This window comes from Mustela erminea, chromosome 4 (genome assembly GCF_009829155.1).
Source record: "Mustela erminea isolate mMusErm1 chromosome 4, mMusErm1.Pri, whole genome shotgun sequence".
Classification (NCBI taxonomy): Eukaryota; Metazoa; Chordata; class Mammalia; order Carnivora; family Mustelidae; genus Mustela; species Mustela erminea.
In genome coordinates this window covers 140,839,621-140,858,343 of record NC_045617.1, presented here as the reverse complement: position 1 = coordinate 140,858,343, position 18,723 = coordinate 140,839,621, and the positions used below count along the sequence as shown (strand labels likewise).

The 18,723-nt window shown below is 43.5% G+C and overlaps 1 protein-coding gene across 1 annotated transcript; it reads right to left on the bottom strand.

Annotated features, from left to right (window-relative positions):
• Positions 1-929: 929 nt before the first annotated feature.
• FAM8A1 (family with sequence similarity 8 member A1) lies at positions 930-10,405 on the bottom strand. The gene is made up of 5 exons (XM_032341193.1): positions 9,544-10,405; positions 8,243-8,363; positions 6,499-6,622; positions 5,619-5,758; positions 930-4,086 (listed from the first exon to the last, which is right to left on the bottom strand). The coding sequence occupies exons 1-5, from the start codon at positions 10,259-10,261 to the stop codon at positions 3,942-3,944; spliced, it is 1,248 nt and encodes a 415-aa protein (XP_032197084.1). The 5' UTR covers positions 10,262-10,405; the 3' UTR covers positions 930-3,941.
• Positions 10,406-18,723: the final 8,318 nt, after the last annotated feature.

Here is an 18,723-nt window from a genome sequence, read left to right as displayed (position 1 = left end):
CTAGTGACACATGGCAACTGAATGGACTAGCGCTGTGGGGCAACTCTTACAAGCTTACCTCGACGTCCCCTGTCGTTCGTAGTTCCAGAAATGTAGGTTGTGCCTCAGCTCCGAAAAGCACATTGTCTGTAGAACTCAGACCCGGCCATTGTTTAGCTACATGGAGTTTATCTGCGTTCTTCTTGAGGAACCTGTTTTGTATCCTGTCCTCCTCCTCTAGATGTGTTAGAATAGGAAGTGCTTGTAAGATCAGAATGAGGTTTAAACTGCCCAGCTCAGTCATTTACCAGCTATGAGCCTTTGAACTTCCGGTTCCCCATGTGTAACATGGGTCCTTAGTATCTTGCTTAGTAGTTGGGGGGGTTAACCATTTTAAGGACAGAATTAGTTGAACATTAAGCATAGTCATCTGTGGGTAACTTCTGAGTGACTTGCCTAAAGAATATACCCCAAAAGGTAGACTCTTTTTGGGGGGGGGTAGACCTCTTATTTCTGAAAGCACTCTAGCTGACTGCCATTCTCCTAAAGGCCGCGAATGCTAGAAATTTGTATTTGGAAGCAAGGGTTCCCTTAAGCAGGAGATTCTAGAGCAAACTTCAATTAACAGTCAAAAAACAAAAGCATTGGTGATCAAGTATTTATTGAGATAAAGAATACAAAGGTGGCATACAAATTATTAAAAATAGAATGCTGAATTTTTTTTATAGGCAGGCCATCAGATACTGTTTGTGGGTCAAGCCCTACTCTAATGAACTGTGAGGATATATACATAATAACATAGTTTGGAATGAGGAACTTCACCCAGGCAAGCACATAGTGTGAAGATTTTGGCCTTTGATACAGGGGACGGGGAATGGCAAGTACCTGAAACGGTACTTGTCAGATTTTAGGAATACTGGTATTATTTGGGCATATTTTTCAAAAGAAACAACAGCCTGTTTTAATAGGGCTAAATGTGGACTGAAAATATTTAATATCCCTGTCTCTCTCACAAAGCCCAGTACTCGCAAGTATTTTCAACTCCTTTCTCCCTTCTTGTTGCTGGAAATACTGATGCATGAGTAAAACCCCCACACAAGTCACTTAAGGGAACAAGTCCTTTTAAAGCAGAGTTAAAACAACTTATACTTGTCATGTAAAGCAATAATCACTAAAGACCTAGTAGTGTTATTTAAATAAGAGGGCCCTCAAATACATATTTTTTTCCCAATCCTAAATAGTGGGGGAAAACTGGAAAGTAAGTGTTTAGGTGGAAACAAGTGACTTCTGCACCAGTGCGATACAAGCAGCAGCTGGGTAATACTTTATAACGCGTTACTGTCCAAAAAGTTGTTGGCTTTATTTTTATAGTCGTAGCTTGGTCTAAAAATCAAGGCTTACTATCCTCCCATTTACTTCCCTAAACCCAGCATGGACTTAGTGCGTCAGACTTTTCTCAAGGTGCACCAGCCACCCGGAGTCCTGGGTATGGAGATTTTCTAGATGCCCACGCTAACTGCCTGTTCTGCGGTTTTATTCAGGCCATATTCACTGCAAGTGGTCTTACTTGGCTTGACTTCCAATATTTGTTCCCTTATGACTTATCTTGTAAAAGTGATGAATAATGTTTGTACTATGAAAACAACTCTTTTTGCCTTTTTAGGCTAGAGTTTCAGCCTGAGAATTATACTTGGACACAGAAAATCAGCATTTCTAGAAATGAAAAAAATAAAGTGTTTTTGAAAAGACAGAGGCTCAACCCCTCACAACCCTAAGAGAAAAAAAGTGACTCTCCCTTCTTCCCCACTATTTTGTCATTTTCCCCCCAATGATTTGGAAATCAAAATCTCTTTTCCTGTGTGCCGAATTCAAAATACAAACACACTTCATTTTGTTAGAAAGGTAGAACAGCAGTAACAGAACTTGTATTTATTTTATCAGGGTATATAACTTGGATCCCAAGATGGATCTAAATGAACCTACATCCAGCTAGGATTCTAAATAACTCATATATAGCAAATGTGCAATATTGTAAGAATTAAACTGGGCTACTTGCTTTTGTTTGGCAATAGAAACAAAAATAGCCTAGATGGTGAACCTTCTAATTATCTGAGAGGAAATTCTACATTAAAGATCTATTCCAGAGCTACATGGCTGAAGGACACTTCAAGTTGAATTCTCCATCAGTGGCCAAGAGAGCGGTATCCACTGATGCTAACGTATACACTACTGAGTGAGTTTACTTAACTTTTCCTACTGTGTCTTTCTACTGTGAAGGGCAAAACACTTTAAACATCTTCTCAGGGGCTACAAGTGAGTGATCTGTTGAGTACTTTGACACACTTAATAGGCTTTCTGTGATGTTGATTTAATAAAAAATTTTGAAAAACATGGTTTATGAAATTTTACAATAAAGATTAATAAGGGTGCTGTTCAGGTTTCTATAGACATCAAATGTGAATATTTTCAGTTTTAAAGTCAAAGAAAAAACCCACATGTCATGTGTTTGCTATTTGAGACCAAAAATAAAGTCCAGATTGATCTTTTAAGCAATCTAATTATGAAGTATCCAAGACAGGCTAGTGTTTTTGGGGAAAACAATGTCAGGATTGGAAAAAATGCCAAAGAAATAAAATTTCTCAGATATATCTCAACACTGTTAACTGGGCCATTTAACAAAAGCATGCACACACATTTAAAACACTAAGCTTTGCTTCAGTAGAAGAATAAATTAAAATGTAATACACAAAGTGTTACTTAACAATTCCCTCAAAACATCATCCCTGGCAGGCCCCCAAAACTTAGAAAAATGTATGGAAATGGTAATTGTCTTTGTTGTAGAAAGAACAGTTCATAATGGGAAAACTGCTAATATTTCACAGGCTACTAGTATTTTATCATGAAATACTAAGATTAATATTTAACTCCTTGATGTTTCAGAAGTCATGGAACTATATAAAATATAATAAAAAGAAACTAGCTAGTATGTGACTACCTGGTGTAGAAATAGAAGGTACATTCAGGACACTGAACAGCACTAACACCTGCTTCATGCCGCACACATACTGGGAATATTGTTTTACAGTAAATATGCAACAATTTGATGAAGTCCTTCCCCCCACATACTTCTCGTTTGATTTAGGGCACTAAAAACACTTGCACATGAATTTCAACTTAAATTTACGGTGAAAATTTAGGTGACCCTCCCCTCCCCCTTTAAAAGCAATCACTAACTTACCTTTTCTTTAAAAATAATCAATGATAATAGAGCAGTAGGGCTGAATACTTTTCATCGTCATGCAAAACTTGCCCCAAACACGTGTTGAACAGGAACAGTACTTGTAAAGTGACATCATTCCCACAATACACTGCAGTCCAGATCTGCAAACTTCAGGTGCGGGAACTGCTAGGCCTGCCCCGTCCGCCCCTTTGTCTTGCAGCTAACTCACTTCCTCCTAGGCCGGGGGCCAAGTGCATTACCAGATTTGTGTCTCCACTCCGTCTCCCCAAAAGCAAACACAATTACCCCAAGAAGTGTTGTTAACTAAAGATGAGTTAATGTGTTTACAAAACACAACTGGACTTTTTCCATCATTTTGGGATAAACCAAAATAAATTTTTGAAAGTTTCATCTGGCGATTTCACAGCTGAAAATGCTTTCAGCAAATTCTAAGCCTTAGATCTTAAGAAAGTATATACTGTCCATTGTTGATTATAAAACCACTTGCCGCCTTTTCGATCTGAAAATTTTTAACACTTGAATTTAACAGGTTTTTCTTCTGGAAAAGTTCTTTGGCATTCAAGTAAAATCAATACTTTCAGAATAGTCACCTGCATCACACTGGAGCGACTGCTTTAATTTCTAAATCATCAATTAGTGTAACTCAGGGATACCGATGACCTTGACACATAATTTAGTCTTGTTACTCCAGAGAGTATGGAATTCAGGGCTTTTGGAGGCATCATCTGACCCCATTTCTTTTTACCACAATGGTTCCTGCCACAATGTCATAGGCTGTTCGATTATGCTGAAAAAACAGCAGTGTGATGAAAGCAGGAAAAAAAGAAGCAATAGAAAAATTCTTGATCAAAGCTCGTATAGTAGACCTAAAAAATTAAGGTAAAGAATACCAGATAAATTACATACCAACCACTTAGAGGTTAATACTATCCTACACCAAGTTTAAAATATATATATTTAAAATATACATTCAAAGTATTGAGCGTTTTTACCTTCGATATCGGAGTTACTTTGAAATAGCATTATATTCTGATCAAACCACCTGGGCTCTAAAGACAACATCAACAGAAGAGTAAGACTAAGACTTCAGAACTTCCACATGAAGAGCACTGATGAGTACTCTCAGAATGCGAACTAAAGGTTTAGAGTATTTTCTCGGATATTTGGCTAGAAGAATAGCTGTTCCCTTTACTTACCTTTTGAATATTCACTCGTGTGGGTTTAGTACCTTCTATACTCATGCCTCCTGCAGTCCCCTCTTCTACCTTCTGTGAGGCTCTGACAGCTTAAATTACTATGTATTCTTTCTTTGGGGGATGCTGTGATTAAAGAAAGCTTTACAAAGCTTCCAAGTGTGGCTCAGAGTGGAGAATTCTCCTATCCGTGTTAGATTTCTGCCTCTCCGTGCACGGCAAGGCTATAGAGAGTGCGTGGCTGAGTGCGGCTCTGAACACAGACTGGCTGCTGTCAGATCCATTTTCAACCACTCACTCGCGCTCCACATCTGTAAAAAGGGGATAACGCTACGGATGGTACCTGGCTTATTAATACGTATTGTTTTAAACAAGGCCCGTTACGTAAGAGGTGCTCAATAAACAGCCATTACTGACTCTCATTAAAAGTAGCAACCAGGATTATAATAATCACAAAACTGTAAGGAAACTTGAGGATATCTGCAAAATCGAGGCTTCCAGAGTCTCTCCTATTCCTTTACATAACACCCCAGCTCTGAATCATTCTGGCAGCAATTCCAGCCTGTATCTTGTTTTTTGCTCAGCTGACTGCCACCTACTTAAGTCTCTACAACTCCCATGAGCACAATGTGTACCTCTCCCCACAGAGCCAGACGCCGCCAGCTAGCCCTGTGTCCTGCCAGCGGGACAAGCGTGCTCGTGTGGTTTGAGAGCCGGAGCTGGGTGTGTGCAGGCATTTCTGCCCGAACCCTTGTTGCCCATTCACGATGGGATGAGGACACGGATTACTACCATGTGGAAACTGGAGGCGCGAGGCAGATTAGTATATGTGCTGCCGAAGCGAGCACAACGCGCGAGGCAGATTAGTAACTGGCCCAACAGCCACTGATTTAGAGAAAAACTGAACTAGGTACGGAGCACTGATCAGACACTGCCACCACCCAAACCCCCTCGCAACTTTTATTCCATAAAATGATTATCTTGAAATTGTACACTGAAGAGGGGTCTACAATTCCACAACAGTTGAAAACCTCCACCTTTCCCGTTTTAAACTTAACACAGGTTAATACCATTACATGCCATGGGAAAAAAATACCAACATCCTAAAAATACTTATCAAATGGTATAACTTAGGACTAACATTGAATTCTACACTTAATTATTTTCGTATGTATGTAGGAAATTAAGCCAAGAAAAGAACTTACGTTGTAATGCTAACATTTGAGGAAGGAATCACTAAAACCCGACTCGGTGCAATAAGCACTGATGTGTCACATGTCACCACGCGAAGGCCGAGCAGGAACTTCCCTGGGGTAGCTCCACCTGCTCCCCAAATGCAAATTATCTAAGGAAAGAAGGAGAGTTTAAAGATTATTTATTTATTTGACAGAGGGAGAAGTCAGAAGTAGGCAGGGAGGCAGACAGGGGGTTGCGGGGGGGAAGAAGGCTCCCCGATGAGCAGAGAGCCCGATGCAGATGCGGGGCTTGATCCCAGGACCCTGGGATCATGACCTGAGCCTATGGCAGAGGCTTAACCCGCTGAGACCCCCAAGTACCCCGAGAGAAGGAGAGTTTAAAAATAATTTACTAGCTCAACTCCACCAATTTTAAAGATAAGTTTTTTTGCCATGTTATTCATGTTTTAAAATTTTAAGTTGAAAGAATCTCAGAATATTGGGAGGTCAACGCTGTAAGGCTTCTCCGCAAGTCTTTTATACCCTCAGTACCACAAGAGGTCTACTGTAAGATTTCTCTGTGACCCATTTTCTTTTTTTGTTTAGCAATTTGTTTCTATGGAAAATACATTTCAAGTTCCACAACCAACTTACAAGTATATTTTTGGACCACAAGGCTCAAATATGTTATAAAGAAATTGTCTCCACTCAAAAGTTCTGCTTTTTGACTTGAAGAATACTACGTTAAAGAACATGTGGAAAAAATTAAAGAGATATTTGACAGAAACATGCATAATTATAAATTTCCATTACTTTTTATGTTGGGCTGATCATCTAAAATTAGATTGTTAAAAAATAAATAAATAAAATAACTTGTTAAATGTGAATATTTGTTGAGTCAGTAGCTTACCTCATAGAAACAAACTAACAATCTGTATATAAGAGCCACAATCATCATTTTCTGCAAGTCTTCCATTGATGTGTCTTCATCTATTTCTTCTATTATATAATGCATAGCAAACTTAGAGATATCCCTACACAAAACAATAGTTTGGGGTTATAAAGAATTATTTACCAGAGCAATTTGCATTGGTATTTTTTCCAGCAGTGTCACAAACTAAAACTGAAATTCTAAATTAATCTTTAGGTTTCCACACATTTTAGCTTCACAAAACATTCATTAGCTTGTTCAACAAACAAGCAGCATCGAACTAGCCTCAGGGACTCAACCTGATCTCTGCTCTCACAGAGACTCTTACCTACCAGACAAAGCACAACAAAGTACCAATGAAGTGGGATGGGGGTGATGACGGAGAACCACAGGGTAGTAGGGAGACATGTTCCAGGTACATTTCACTTAGGGAGTGAAGGCTTCCCAGAAAGGACATTTGAGTTTGAGCTGAGATCTTGCGTAGGAAGAGAAGTTAGCCAGACGAAGAAGGGGGCGGGGGGAGTTTCAGGAGGGAGAGACTAGGGAGAGAGCGCGCCTAGGAACAGAACAAGGCTGTGATGGAGGCTGTAAGCAGGACGGTGTGGCTCAAATATTAAGTACAGCAGGTCACAGCAATTAAGAAATAAGAGCATCTGTTAAGTGATTGGAAGACAAGCCTTTATCCTAATGGCAGTAAGAAATCGCTGAAGAGTTTTAAGGTGGGAGAGGGGCAGAATCCGAATTTACGATCTCCTTGGTTTTACTATCAGAGACTGGACTGAGATAGAGCAGGAGATGGCAGACCGAGATACCAGTCAGGAGGTTTTTGCTGTGATCCAGATAAGAGATGACAACCACTGGACTGGGGAGAAGCAGTGACAATGAAACAGTACAGGGACAATGGTCTGAGCCAGAGGCTGCGGAATGGGAGCCTGAAAAGAAAGGAGCTGGTACCTGGTTGGCTGTGTGGGAGGTGGGAGAGAAGAGTCAGCGGAATCAAAGTAACACTCAGGTTCCTGGCAAGGACCCTGAAATTTCACCAAAGGGTTTGTATCTTGACACACTTACTACCTTTGTATTTAAGTTCTAGGCTTCACTTCTTGAAGTAAACCCAAACTTCAGTCTACAAAAAGGAAGTATGAAGCTCTGCATCTCATGTTGGTGATACAACTGAAGACTTCGTATGAAATGAGCTCAGCGCTTAGCATATATAGAAAGGGCTGAGCAAGTGGTCACTGTTCTGTAATTATTAATGTGAAAGGAGGATCATTCAAATAAACGGCTCACTTTGCAGTTCTCTTGGGACTTCCCCCGATATATAAGCTATCCCATTTGGAAAAGCCGTCTAACTGATTACCAACACTTCATCTACCCAAAGCTCTTTATGTTTTTGTTTTTACTCTGAATGGGATAGTAAGAGGGAAATTAATGCCTAGTCTAATAAAATGGTTGAATAAAAAAAAAATCAAATGTTTACCCTCTTTTGATAAGTGAGATTCCCACGGATCTTTCAGAACTCATTGTTTTTTCTTTTTTGTACTTATTTCTTAAAAGCAAGAAAACAAATATGACCAAGCTCCTTGGAGGAGCTCCCTGTAGGAGAAATCATGACACTGGCACACTGACTGTCCACACAGTCACCTGTGGCCATAACCAGAACTACAGAAAACAAGACTTCTATGCAGTAGACATTAAAACCTTTCTGCAAATAACCTTAACTTACTTTATTCCACTGAGGTGCATAATGCTTAAGACAATGGTTGCTTTTATAAAGAAGAGAATAAAGAAATCCACCATCTCTGCCATAAATCTGTGGGCCAAGGATGGAATAACATACTCTCTGCCTGTAAATTTAAAGGAAAAAAAAAAAAAAGAGGAAAACTAATTATTTCACAAAGGCCTTAGAACCCAAGCTAGGTAATAAATGGAGAACACAAAGTCAAGGTATAACCAGCTAATAAAAAAACAAGTTAAAACCTCAAACCTCACAACAGTTAATGGTATTGACTCTATCTCTATCAGTACCACATGCTATTTATTCCACTATTTACTGAACAGCTTAAAGTTTGCTTTCACCACCTTACGGTTTAAAAACGATTTCACAGATACTAAGTTATTTAAGGCACTCAGTACATTTCACTAGGGACTCAAAAGCATACCCTGGTGATCACCAAGCCTGTGACACAAAATAAAACATTTTTTAGTAAGAACCCAGGTTAAGTATAGACAATTACAAAGTAAACACCTGCGTTCCTCATACTACCCCCTCTTCATTAAGACTGTCTTGCTTTTCTGTGTAATAAATCCAATGATTATCAATCTGACAACGCAAGTTCTGAGTGGGATCAAATTCAGGAAAACTAGATCTTGTCTCATATATGGCTGAACAAAGTAAACAAAGTCTAATAAACTAAAAAGTGTAACTAGTGTTCTAATTCCCATACAGAAGTAAACAGACAATATTACAAAGAACATCAGGTAGGGCTCAAAGGTTCGTAACTCCGTCTGCATTCATGCCAATCTCCGTTCATATCCGTCAGCTTCATTAATTCCCCTATCAATGATACCGATACTACCATTTATCATCACAGACCGCATCATACATAATAAGTCCACGTCTGGATTATTCCCAGCACGACCCGCACCCCCGACCCCGACCCCGCCCCTGCCCTCAGAGTGGGTTTGCCACCCGAGAATGAAGCTCTGAGCTCGGTCTCCACAGCACAGAGATCAAGCGGCTAGTCTCCTGAGCAAACATCTCCTTACACGTGGAGACGACTAGTCCCAGGAATAAGGGAATCAGGTCGGAGGACCAGGTCTAAAGGAAAAGGAACCCGTACAGCCTCGCCGCACACTTCAGGAACTTCCAGCCTGGGCGAACGACCGCCGCAGGACGCCGAGAAACACCAACCCGCGCGGCTGCAGCGGTTACGGAAGTCGAAAGCGCGGCCGCTCTACCCCCCGCAGAGCTCCCCTAAGACCCTCCCGCTCCGCCCCGCCCCGCCTCTCCGTCGCGCTTCTCACCTGCCTGCCGCCCCGTCTCGCTCGGGCTTCGCGAAGGGGCGCCGGATCCCACTCTGGTCACTGGGGCTGTCCGGACGGGTCCCTGCCCGTGCGGAGCCCGGGCTCCCAGGCCCGCGACCGGAGCAGCGGCGGTGATGCCGGTAGCCGCTCTCGGGTCAGGCCCGGCGGCCGCGGCGCTCAGGAAGTAGAAGGGGTTGTAATAGCCCAGCTGGAGGGGCGGCAGCGCCGCGGCCTGGGGGGCGGCGGCGCCACCGCCCGAGGGGTAGCTCGGCGGGGGCGGCTGGGGGCTGCAGTAGGCGGGGAAGGCGGCCAGGCCGCTGTGCCAGGTGAGGTAACCGCAGTAGGACTGCCACAGCCACTCGTGCACCTGCCGGGAATACTCGCGGGCGCTCAGCCGCGCCGGCCTCTCTCGCGGCGCGGCGGCCTCGGGAGCCTCGCGGCCAGCCGGCTCCTGCAGCCCCGCGCGAGGGCCCGGGGCCGCCTCCCCGCACTTCCCGGGCTCGCGCAGCGGCTCCGACTCCTCAGTGGTGCCCGCGGCGGGCGCGGGGCCCGGGACGGGGGGCCTGCCCGGGGCCTGGGGTTCGGCCTGCGGCCCGTCCCGGGGCCGTGGGGCGGCGGCGGCAGGAGAGCCTCTCAGGGAAGAGACGGGCTCCGGGTCTCCTCCGCCGTCGTCCTGCCCAGGAGGGCGGCCTCGGGCTTCCTCCGGCCCCTCTGCCATCGTCGCCTCAGCAGCACCCTCGGCGGTCCTGTCACTGCGCCGTCTCCCTCCCCCACTAGCCCCTCCCCAACGGCCGGGTCGCCACCGCAGCAGCCGCAGGCGTCAACAATCCGCCACCGGAAGCGGAAACCCCGCCTCTCCCCGGCGTCGCAGGCCGCTGGGCGGAGCCGGGGAGGGAGGGCGTGGAGGAGGGGCAGCGTGCAGCAGCGCGGGCGGCCGGCGTCGGGCGTCTCAGCTGACCGGAGCTCCTGGCTCCTCGGTTGTTCGGACCAGATTGCCCGCTCCCTCGCCAACTCTCACGGTCTTCATGAAGTCTAAGGCCCGTGGCTTCCCCACATCATCCCCTGGGAGGTGGACTCAGGCTGTCCCAGGAGAAATTGCGGAGGGAGGAGGAGGATTTCCGAGGGAGGTCCGGGGTCCCAGGTTTCGGTGACGAGCCGCGGCTGCGGGTCTCCAGGCACGGGGCTTGTTGCTTACTCCGCCTGCGTTCTTTCCAGGAATCAGCCCTGGCCGTGTGTACTCAAGACGGTGACGCAAGACCTGTCCCCGGGGTTAAGGGTTAAGAAATTAATCACCAAACTACAGTATGGCTCGGCTGCAGGGATTTTCAGTGCAGAGGACGGGAAGTGGGATTATAGGGATTATGTTGATTTAAGATCGAAACTCGTCCTTATGCTGGAGCTAACCTGTGTCGCTAAAATCTTACTTTCCACTGCTGTAGCCTAGCAACACTGCCTTTCCTCAAGCCATCGTCTCGGCCTTTAGTGTATCTATTCCTTTATACTCTTACGGCAAGACCCGTTCGTATCCCAGGGCTTTGGAGCCTTCTCTGAATACTCGGGCCCAGGCATGATTTCCCCTTCCTCTGAACTGTATATAGCACCTTATATTTTTATATTTTAATATACTTCCAAATGTCATGAAGTTGACTAAGTGATAGGAGAATGTTTTTGTATCGCGGTACCATTCTGAAGACCTTTAGGGGCTAAGTACTGTGGTTACACTTGTTGCTAGTGATGTCCAGAAACATTCTTGACTGCCCTGGGAACTAGAATAGTAAAAGGGTTGACTTTTGCCCTTAAAAGGTTCAATAGCTCATATGATTAAAGGGAAGGACCTTTCATGAAACACTCGAAGACCTATTTAAGACAGTATAAGTATAATAAGAATCCAAAGTAAGGGAGGGATCATGGTGGTCTATAGCTAGCAAGGTTACTCTTAACATGTTTGGTTTTAAGAATTGTGAGGAAGTTGGAGCATTTATGCAAATAAGCATTCCAACTCTGGAGGGTTCTGGGACTAGGGGTGGCAGGAGAAGCAAGAAGAAATGACGGTGATGTGGAATGAGTGGGAAATATTGCAGTTATTAGGGGCATGGACTTTGTTTTCAATATCATTGATGAGCACATGGCAGAGTGCCACCTGCATAGTAGACATTTATAGTAATCAGGACTCTTGCTTGCAATTGGCTTGTAACTGATTTAAGAGAAAAACTAAGTGAATTCATGACTTGCATAACTAAAAAGTTCAGGAGTAGTTCAGGTTTCACGGATATCTGGCTACAGGTGATTACTTCAGGAATCACTTATTTTTTTGGTTTATTTTCTGACTTGCCTTTTGAGTAAAGTAAGAGTGTTTCTGTTTCAGTGATTAAAACAAAACAAAACAAAACCAGAATTCTAACTAGCTTGAATGAAAGAAATTTTTGGCTTATGTAAATCAACAAGTTTGGGGGGTTCTACATAATATGAGAACATTCAACAGGACATCCAATAGGCATCCCAAAAGAGAGAAGAAAGGCAAAATTCAAAGCAGTAATAGCCCCAAATTTCCTAGAATTGAAGAAAGATTATGCTTTAGAATGAAAGATCAAGTCTTAAGAAAATAACACATACATCATGATGAATTTAAGCAAAGGGAAAAGTTTAACAATAGTAATCAAAACATAAACTACTGACAAAAAATGACATTTAGACTGGAAGCCAAGTTTTCAAAAGTAAAAATAGGTGCTGAAGAGAGTAGAATGAATATATGTAGTACTGAAGAGAAATTACTGACAACCTAGAATGTTAGAACCAAGTAAACAACGCTCAAGAATGGAGATGTGATGTAATGCACTGTGCCAATCCAAATAACATACTGATCAACCCTATCCCCTTCCCATGTCATTCAGCTAAGGATTGAAATCCCAGGGATGTAGAGAGAGAAGTATTTATGACTCAAAAATATAAATGGCTTCTGGAAAACTGGTAGTACATGAGTTTTGAATCTCCATAGGCCCCTACAGAGAAACAGACTAGGTAGTGAAACAAAAAATGCATGAAACGTTTACAGCAAAACTAACTAACAGATAACACCACAAGCCCCAGAATGTAAGAGGATGAGGTCAGACCACAAATGCAAAACAGGCACAGTGGTCAATGCCAAAAAAATCAGATCAAAATTGTAAAGATGTTAAAATGATAAAAGAAATAAAAAGCAAAAATAAATCAGAGTAAGAAGAACTCAGAAATGAAGTAATAGAACTTAGGAAAGAATTAGAAATTTGAAAGGAGAAAAGATCTGAAAAGAGTACTAAACTAGGAGGAACACAGGAGTAAACAAACACAACGGATAGTGTCCAAAGAGAACTAGAATTTGAAAATGAGATTTTTTTAAGTCCAAAAGAAGTATAGAGAAAGAAATGATGGACACTGAAGATTGGCAAAGAGGATCCAGTATATGGATAAAGTAGTCCCCCCCCCACCCCCATAAAGAACACCAGAGCCAGTTAACAGAACAAATACAACACATGGTAATTTAAGAGAACTTTTCCTGAAATACAAATATATTTTTGTATGTATATATATTCACACATGCCCTGTAATATATATTCATATGTATATTCACACATCTTTCTAAAACCTCATACTGAAAAAGCATACTGTGAAAACAATGAATAGCAAGGTGTATTCTAGTAAAAATGACCGCACCTCACATTTTGGTCATTTGGGGCAACATTATTTTTTTAAAGATTTTATTTATTTATTTGACAGAGAATAAGCAGGGGGAGCAGCAGGCAGAGGGAGAGGAAGAACAGGCTCCCCACTGAGCAGGGAGCCCAAAGTGGGATTCCAACGCAGGACGCTGGGATCATGACTTGACCCGAAGGCAGGCGCTTAACCAACTGAGCTACCCAGGTGCCTCTAAGGCCAACATTTATTAGAGAAAGAGAAAGAAAACTGGATTATCATAGGACTTCAACATTACCACTTCATAAGAGGAGAAAATGGTAAAGCATTTAAAATATTCAAAGAAAGAAAACAAGAACTGAGGACTTTATATTCAACAAAACTGATTTTCAAGTATAAAAACAGGCAATAAAAACAAAGGCAGAAGGACAGTGATGAACATTAAATCTTTAATTACGTGTAGCTCTAAGACTAAATGAGGGTGCGTTTCAGTCAGGGTGCGTTCAAGTGACAGAAACCGCAGAGTAATTGGAATGGAGAATGTTTGCTACAAAGCATTATTAACGGAATTGGAGTGAAGGGAAGTTGGAGGAAGAGAAGTCCTACCACGTAGGAGCAGTAGATCTGGGGAGCGGCCACCACTCCCAGCACTGAAACTAAATGCCCGAGGAAGGGCTCCTCACCCCGACCCCGGGGCTGAGGTCTGGACCTTGTTGGGGAGGGCATGACTGGGGCTCACTGCTGGACACAAGCTCACAGAAGTGTGGCCTCAGTGGGACTTATTAGAAATCTCCCACGGTCCAGAGAGAGCGCCTTCCTGTAAGTGGTTTCTCTGGAAGGCACTTGGCCAGCAGCTTGCCACTCTGAAGCCATCCAAGAGAGGGGGTGGCCTGGGCAGCTGCTGCGTGTTGGCCCCCCAGCAGTACCGGAAGGAACCCTGCCTTCTGTGGGAGCCCAGGGAGGTTAGCACATGAAAACCAGAAGGGGAAGCCTCTTCCTCCCCCGTGGCTCTCCAGTGCCTTCTACTAACCAAACCTAACATCTGACCAACTGGCATGGAAGGAGTATTTACAGAGTTCAGCCCCATTACTGCAGAGCAAGTAAAGATTTGGAGCCCAGAGTCCAAAAACAGACATCTAATACAGGGTTGAGAGAGTGTCATCTGAGATGGATATGTATTCTGAAATATTGATACGAAATTTCTATAAAACTGGAGGGGAGTATGGGAAGAACACAGGCAAAAAATTTTAAACTTTTCAGTATAATGATGGTGGTAATGTTTGTATTTTGAGAATGTGTGTGTAATGTTGCATAAAATGAGTAATTATCATTCGTCTGAACTCTTACCTATCTCTTGTCTGATTTTCTGATTCTTTTCAGGAAGTCATTGTCCTTATCACCTGCATGGTGGTCTTCAAGTGTCATGTTCCACTAAAAGAAACGGGCTTATTGGAGGGTTGGGTGATTCGATATCGGGGGCAGGAAATGCATAGAATGAACATGATATGTCTTGTAATACCAGAGAGCAGAGGAACTATTAAAGTCTTCTAAGGTCATGTCCAACGGACCCAGAAGCCAACTTGAAGAGGTTCCCTTTGGCCAAAGATGGGATAATTTGAGTTTCAATAAAGGTAATAATTAGAATGAACAGTAACACGTCACATATGTCTAAATACAGAAACTAAATACAGAAACTAAACTAGAGTCTGATCAAGTGTCTGGATCTAACTGCCAATTTATAGGAATCAAAAGACAAAAAAGCATGTTGAAGTACACCCTTGGTATGCAATCTGCAGAATCCAGACTGAGGAACTGTACAAGTCAAACCGCTGAGTTCGGCAAGAGATACATTGTAGGAAAAGAAAGGGATGGGAAGAACCATTAGATTAAAGGAGACTGAAAAGGCACCTGATTAAAGAAAAGAGCAAGACTAGGGCGCCTGGGTGGCTCAGTGGGTTAAGCCTCTGCCTTTGGCTCAGGCCATGATCCCAGGGGTCCTGGGATCGAGCCCCGCATCAGGCTCTCTGCTCTGCAGGGAGCCTGCTTCCTCCTATCTCTCTCTCTGCCTGCCTCTCTGCCTACTTGTGGTCTCTGTCTGTCAAATAAATAAATAAAATCTTAAAAAAAAAAGAAAAGAGCAAGACTAAAATATAATGTCTAGGGGGATTCACTGAAAGAAATACTGAAAAAGTGATCAAAGTCAAAGGAGAGGGAGGGGCTGGTAATTGGGATGGGGCTCACAGACAGGCTTCAAAATTCTGTTTCTTGATTTGGGAAGGGATTACAGGGATGTTCCCCTTCTAATAAACCATCACGTAGAAATGGAATGTTTTTCGTTCACACCTAAACGCCGAAGGGTATACTTCAGCAAAAAGGAAATGTAACACAGAAACAAGGAAGGCAGCGCAAAAAAGAAATGGCTTTAAAAACCTTAGATCCGGGGCGCCTGGGGGGCTCAGTGGGTTAAGCCGCTGCCTTCGGCTCAGGTCATGATCTCGGGTCCTGAGATCGAGTCCCGCATTGGGCTCTTTGCTCAGCAGGGTGCCTGCTTCCCTCTCTCTCTCTCTCTCTGCCTGCCTCTCTGCCAACTTGTGATCTCTCTCTGTCAAATAAATAAATAAAATCTTAAAAAAAAAAAAAACCTTAGATCCTCGCACAGTTCTGCTGAGTTAAATGAGATTGAGAAAAATCATCTTAAGCATGGTGAACCCCACGTACTCATCTCTTTTCCAGAACACCTGTTGAAATGAAACAAAGGAATAAAGTTATAAACTGACAAGATAGAGGTAGTTTTGCAAAAGGTCACTGACTTGAGGAGGAAGGCTTGGAACAGGAGGTACAAGGTACTTTGCATAGTGGAAGTGAACACAGCGCTGACAGGAGGGAGATTAAGTAAAAGTCTATCAGTGACTCCTCATTCCCAGTTTTTCCCCCATCCCATTTTTGAAATTCCCGTCAGCTAAACCTATGCCTCCCAAGCTAGATATAGCAATATTCTTTCGAGAAACGACATGGTCCCAGAGAAAGCCTCTCTGTTGCCATTCACGGGTCCAAGAACAAGAAGTTTGGTTTGCCAGCTTATTACTTTATCCTGAAGCCTACCAGAAGATCAAAATAAAAGTAGAAGATTAGGGAAAGAGCTTTCCAAAAACAAATCTATTAATATGTTAGAGTTGTGGAGAATAATATTGATGAACACTTGGCAGTTAAAAAAAATAGCTGGATACTATAAAACAAAACATTTTAACCCATTGACCCACCCAGGCGCCCCTAAAACCAAATGTTTTAAAAAAGAAAGGCCACCTTAACTACCAGGAAAAGCAAGCCTCTCCTTGCTACCCAGAACGAGGTCTGTATGCTGGTGTTCTGAGTTCCAGTCGTAAGTTAAAGAGAAATGTTTACAGTGTCTGGAGCTCTTGCTGACCTACAGAAAAAGGAGATGTCCTCAATTCCTTGTGGAAGTACAACTTGGATGGCACTGACCTTGATTTCCAAATGGAGCAGTACATCTACAGAAGAAAATGAGATTACATCACGATTCTGAAGAGAACAAGATAGAAGCTTCTGCTCGGCAGTTCTGGCCATTGTTTCCATTGAAAACCCAGCTGATGTCATGTCATACCCTCTAGGAATCCTGGCCGGCGAGCTGGGCAGAAGGGTGCTGCTGCCACAGGGACCACTCCTGTTCCTGGCTGCTTCCCTCCTGGAACCCTCCCCAGCTAGATCTGGGTCACTGTCTGGGAGTCATTCCTTCTGGAAGATACTGATCCCAGGGCTGACCACGAGCCTCTCAGAGAACTGTCTTCAGGGAACCTGTCTCCATTGTTCTGTGAAACACAGACTCTCTGTGCCGTGTGGACGCCGCCATCCCAGCACCAACAAGGAGCTCCCTGAGCGGGTCTGATGCAGACGCTGGTCCTGGAGGTTCTGCGCACACACGGTAACATCTCCTGTGAACTCCCATGGCAGATCACGCCTCATCTCTACTCCAGAGATCCTGAAGAGATCGAGAGCTTGAAAGTCACACTGCTGCCAGGAAGACTGCGGCCTGGGAGGAATTCCAGCGTAAGTGGACTGCTGCATGTCCCAAGTTTACTGCCACTCTGCCTGAGGTCAGAGGCGAGCAAGGAGGCCCTCTCTGCCCACGCACCTGTTCCCTACTGAGGCCTGGCACGCTCAGCTTGCCAGGCAATGCTGGTCTGGGCTCCCACTACGCACACTACCGGATGTGTAGAAATGATCGCTGAGTAGTCTCCAGCTGTTCTTTTACAGACTTCCAAGCAGGAAATGGAAATAAGGGTGATGGAAAATGAACAGTTAAAAAAAAAAATACCAGGAAAAAAAAAAAAAAACTCAAGAAAGGAAAGGAAACACAGTCATAATTGCAACTTGGCTCATCTTTGAGGAATATTTACAAGAGTCCTAAAAGCAGTACTGTTGTTTTAGCCCAAACTGTGGCATGTTACTTTGAGAGGAGGGGAAAAAGAGGAGGTGGGGGAGGGCATGAGGAAGCTAAACATGGATCTCCTATACGGAAGAGCTGACAGACTCCTAAATGACATGACCTCTAAAGCTGAGCTATAAAGAAGTTGAAGTAAACGTATTTAGAAATACGGAAGCAAATGTCGGACGAAACAGCTGAAAGCATTGGAAGTACTCACGGTTACCTTCATGGAAATTAAGTGGAGGCTCCCTTTTTTCAAGACACATAAACCTGTTAGGAAGTTAATGTAATATTCTGATTTTGTAAAAGCAAAAAAAAAAAAAAAAAAAAAAAACCGCTGCAAGAAAATAAACACTATCTGTGTTATGAACACATCTGTGAGTTTGTGCAGTGCACACCCTATACTCCAGTGAGCTTGCTTCCAGGGAGCAGGACAGGGTGCCCAGAGTGGGGAAAGGTGGGGCAGAATTTTGCTGTTTTTCTTCTACTGTTTGATTAAAAAAAAAAAAAAAACAACTATATTACTCTGATGGCAAGGAAGGAAGGGTGGACGAGAAAGAAAAGAAGAAAGAAGGCAGGGGGCTGACTTCATGATTCAAAAGAGAAGGTTCAAATAATATCCCCGGGATCTGGCTTCCGTGTCAGCAAAGCACACTCTGTTGTTAGAGTAAAAAAAAAAAAAAAAGTCTTCCGCCTTCACATTCCATATTCCTAGTATGTAGTATGTAGCGGCAGCTGTACACTTTCTGTGGGTGAAAAGTGCTAACACAAGTTGTGTGCACATCAGTCAAGGGACAGGAGAGTCAGCGAAAGAAGACAATAGTAGTGGGAAAGAACTTTTATAGAATCAAACAAGAGCAGAAGGTTAGGAAAGAAAATGTCTGAAATAGAACAAGAGCCAAGGAAGACAGATGGAGAAAGGGCACCGAACTGAAGAGGACATGGCTGACCGTGAGAGGACGGGACCATGGAGCCGCGGAAGCCGAATCCATTGCCGTGATTTACAAGGTCTGGTTCCTGGACCAGAAATAGAAGCAGCACCTGGGAATGTGCTAGAAATGCAAATT

Coding starts and splice junctions, on each gene's coding strand:
- FAM8A1 (XM_032341193.1), bottom strand. CDS start 10,261: ATGGCAGAGGGGCCGGAGGAAGCCCGAGGCCGCCCTCCTGGGCAGGAC. Junction 8,364..9,543: donor CGAGACGGGGCGGCAGGCAG/GTGAGAAGCGCG, acceptor TTAAATTTACAG/GCAGAGAGTATGTTATTCCA. Junction 6,623..8,242: donor ATGCACCTCAGTGGAATAAA/GTAAGTTAAGGT, acceptor TGTTTTGTGTAG/GGATATCTCTAAGTTTGCTA.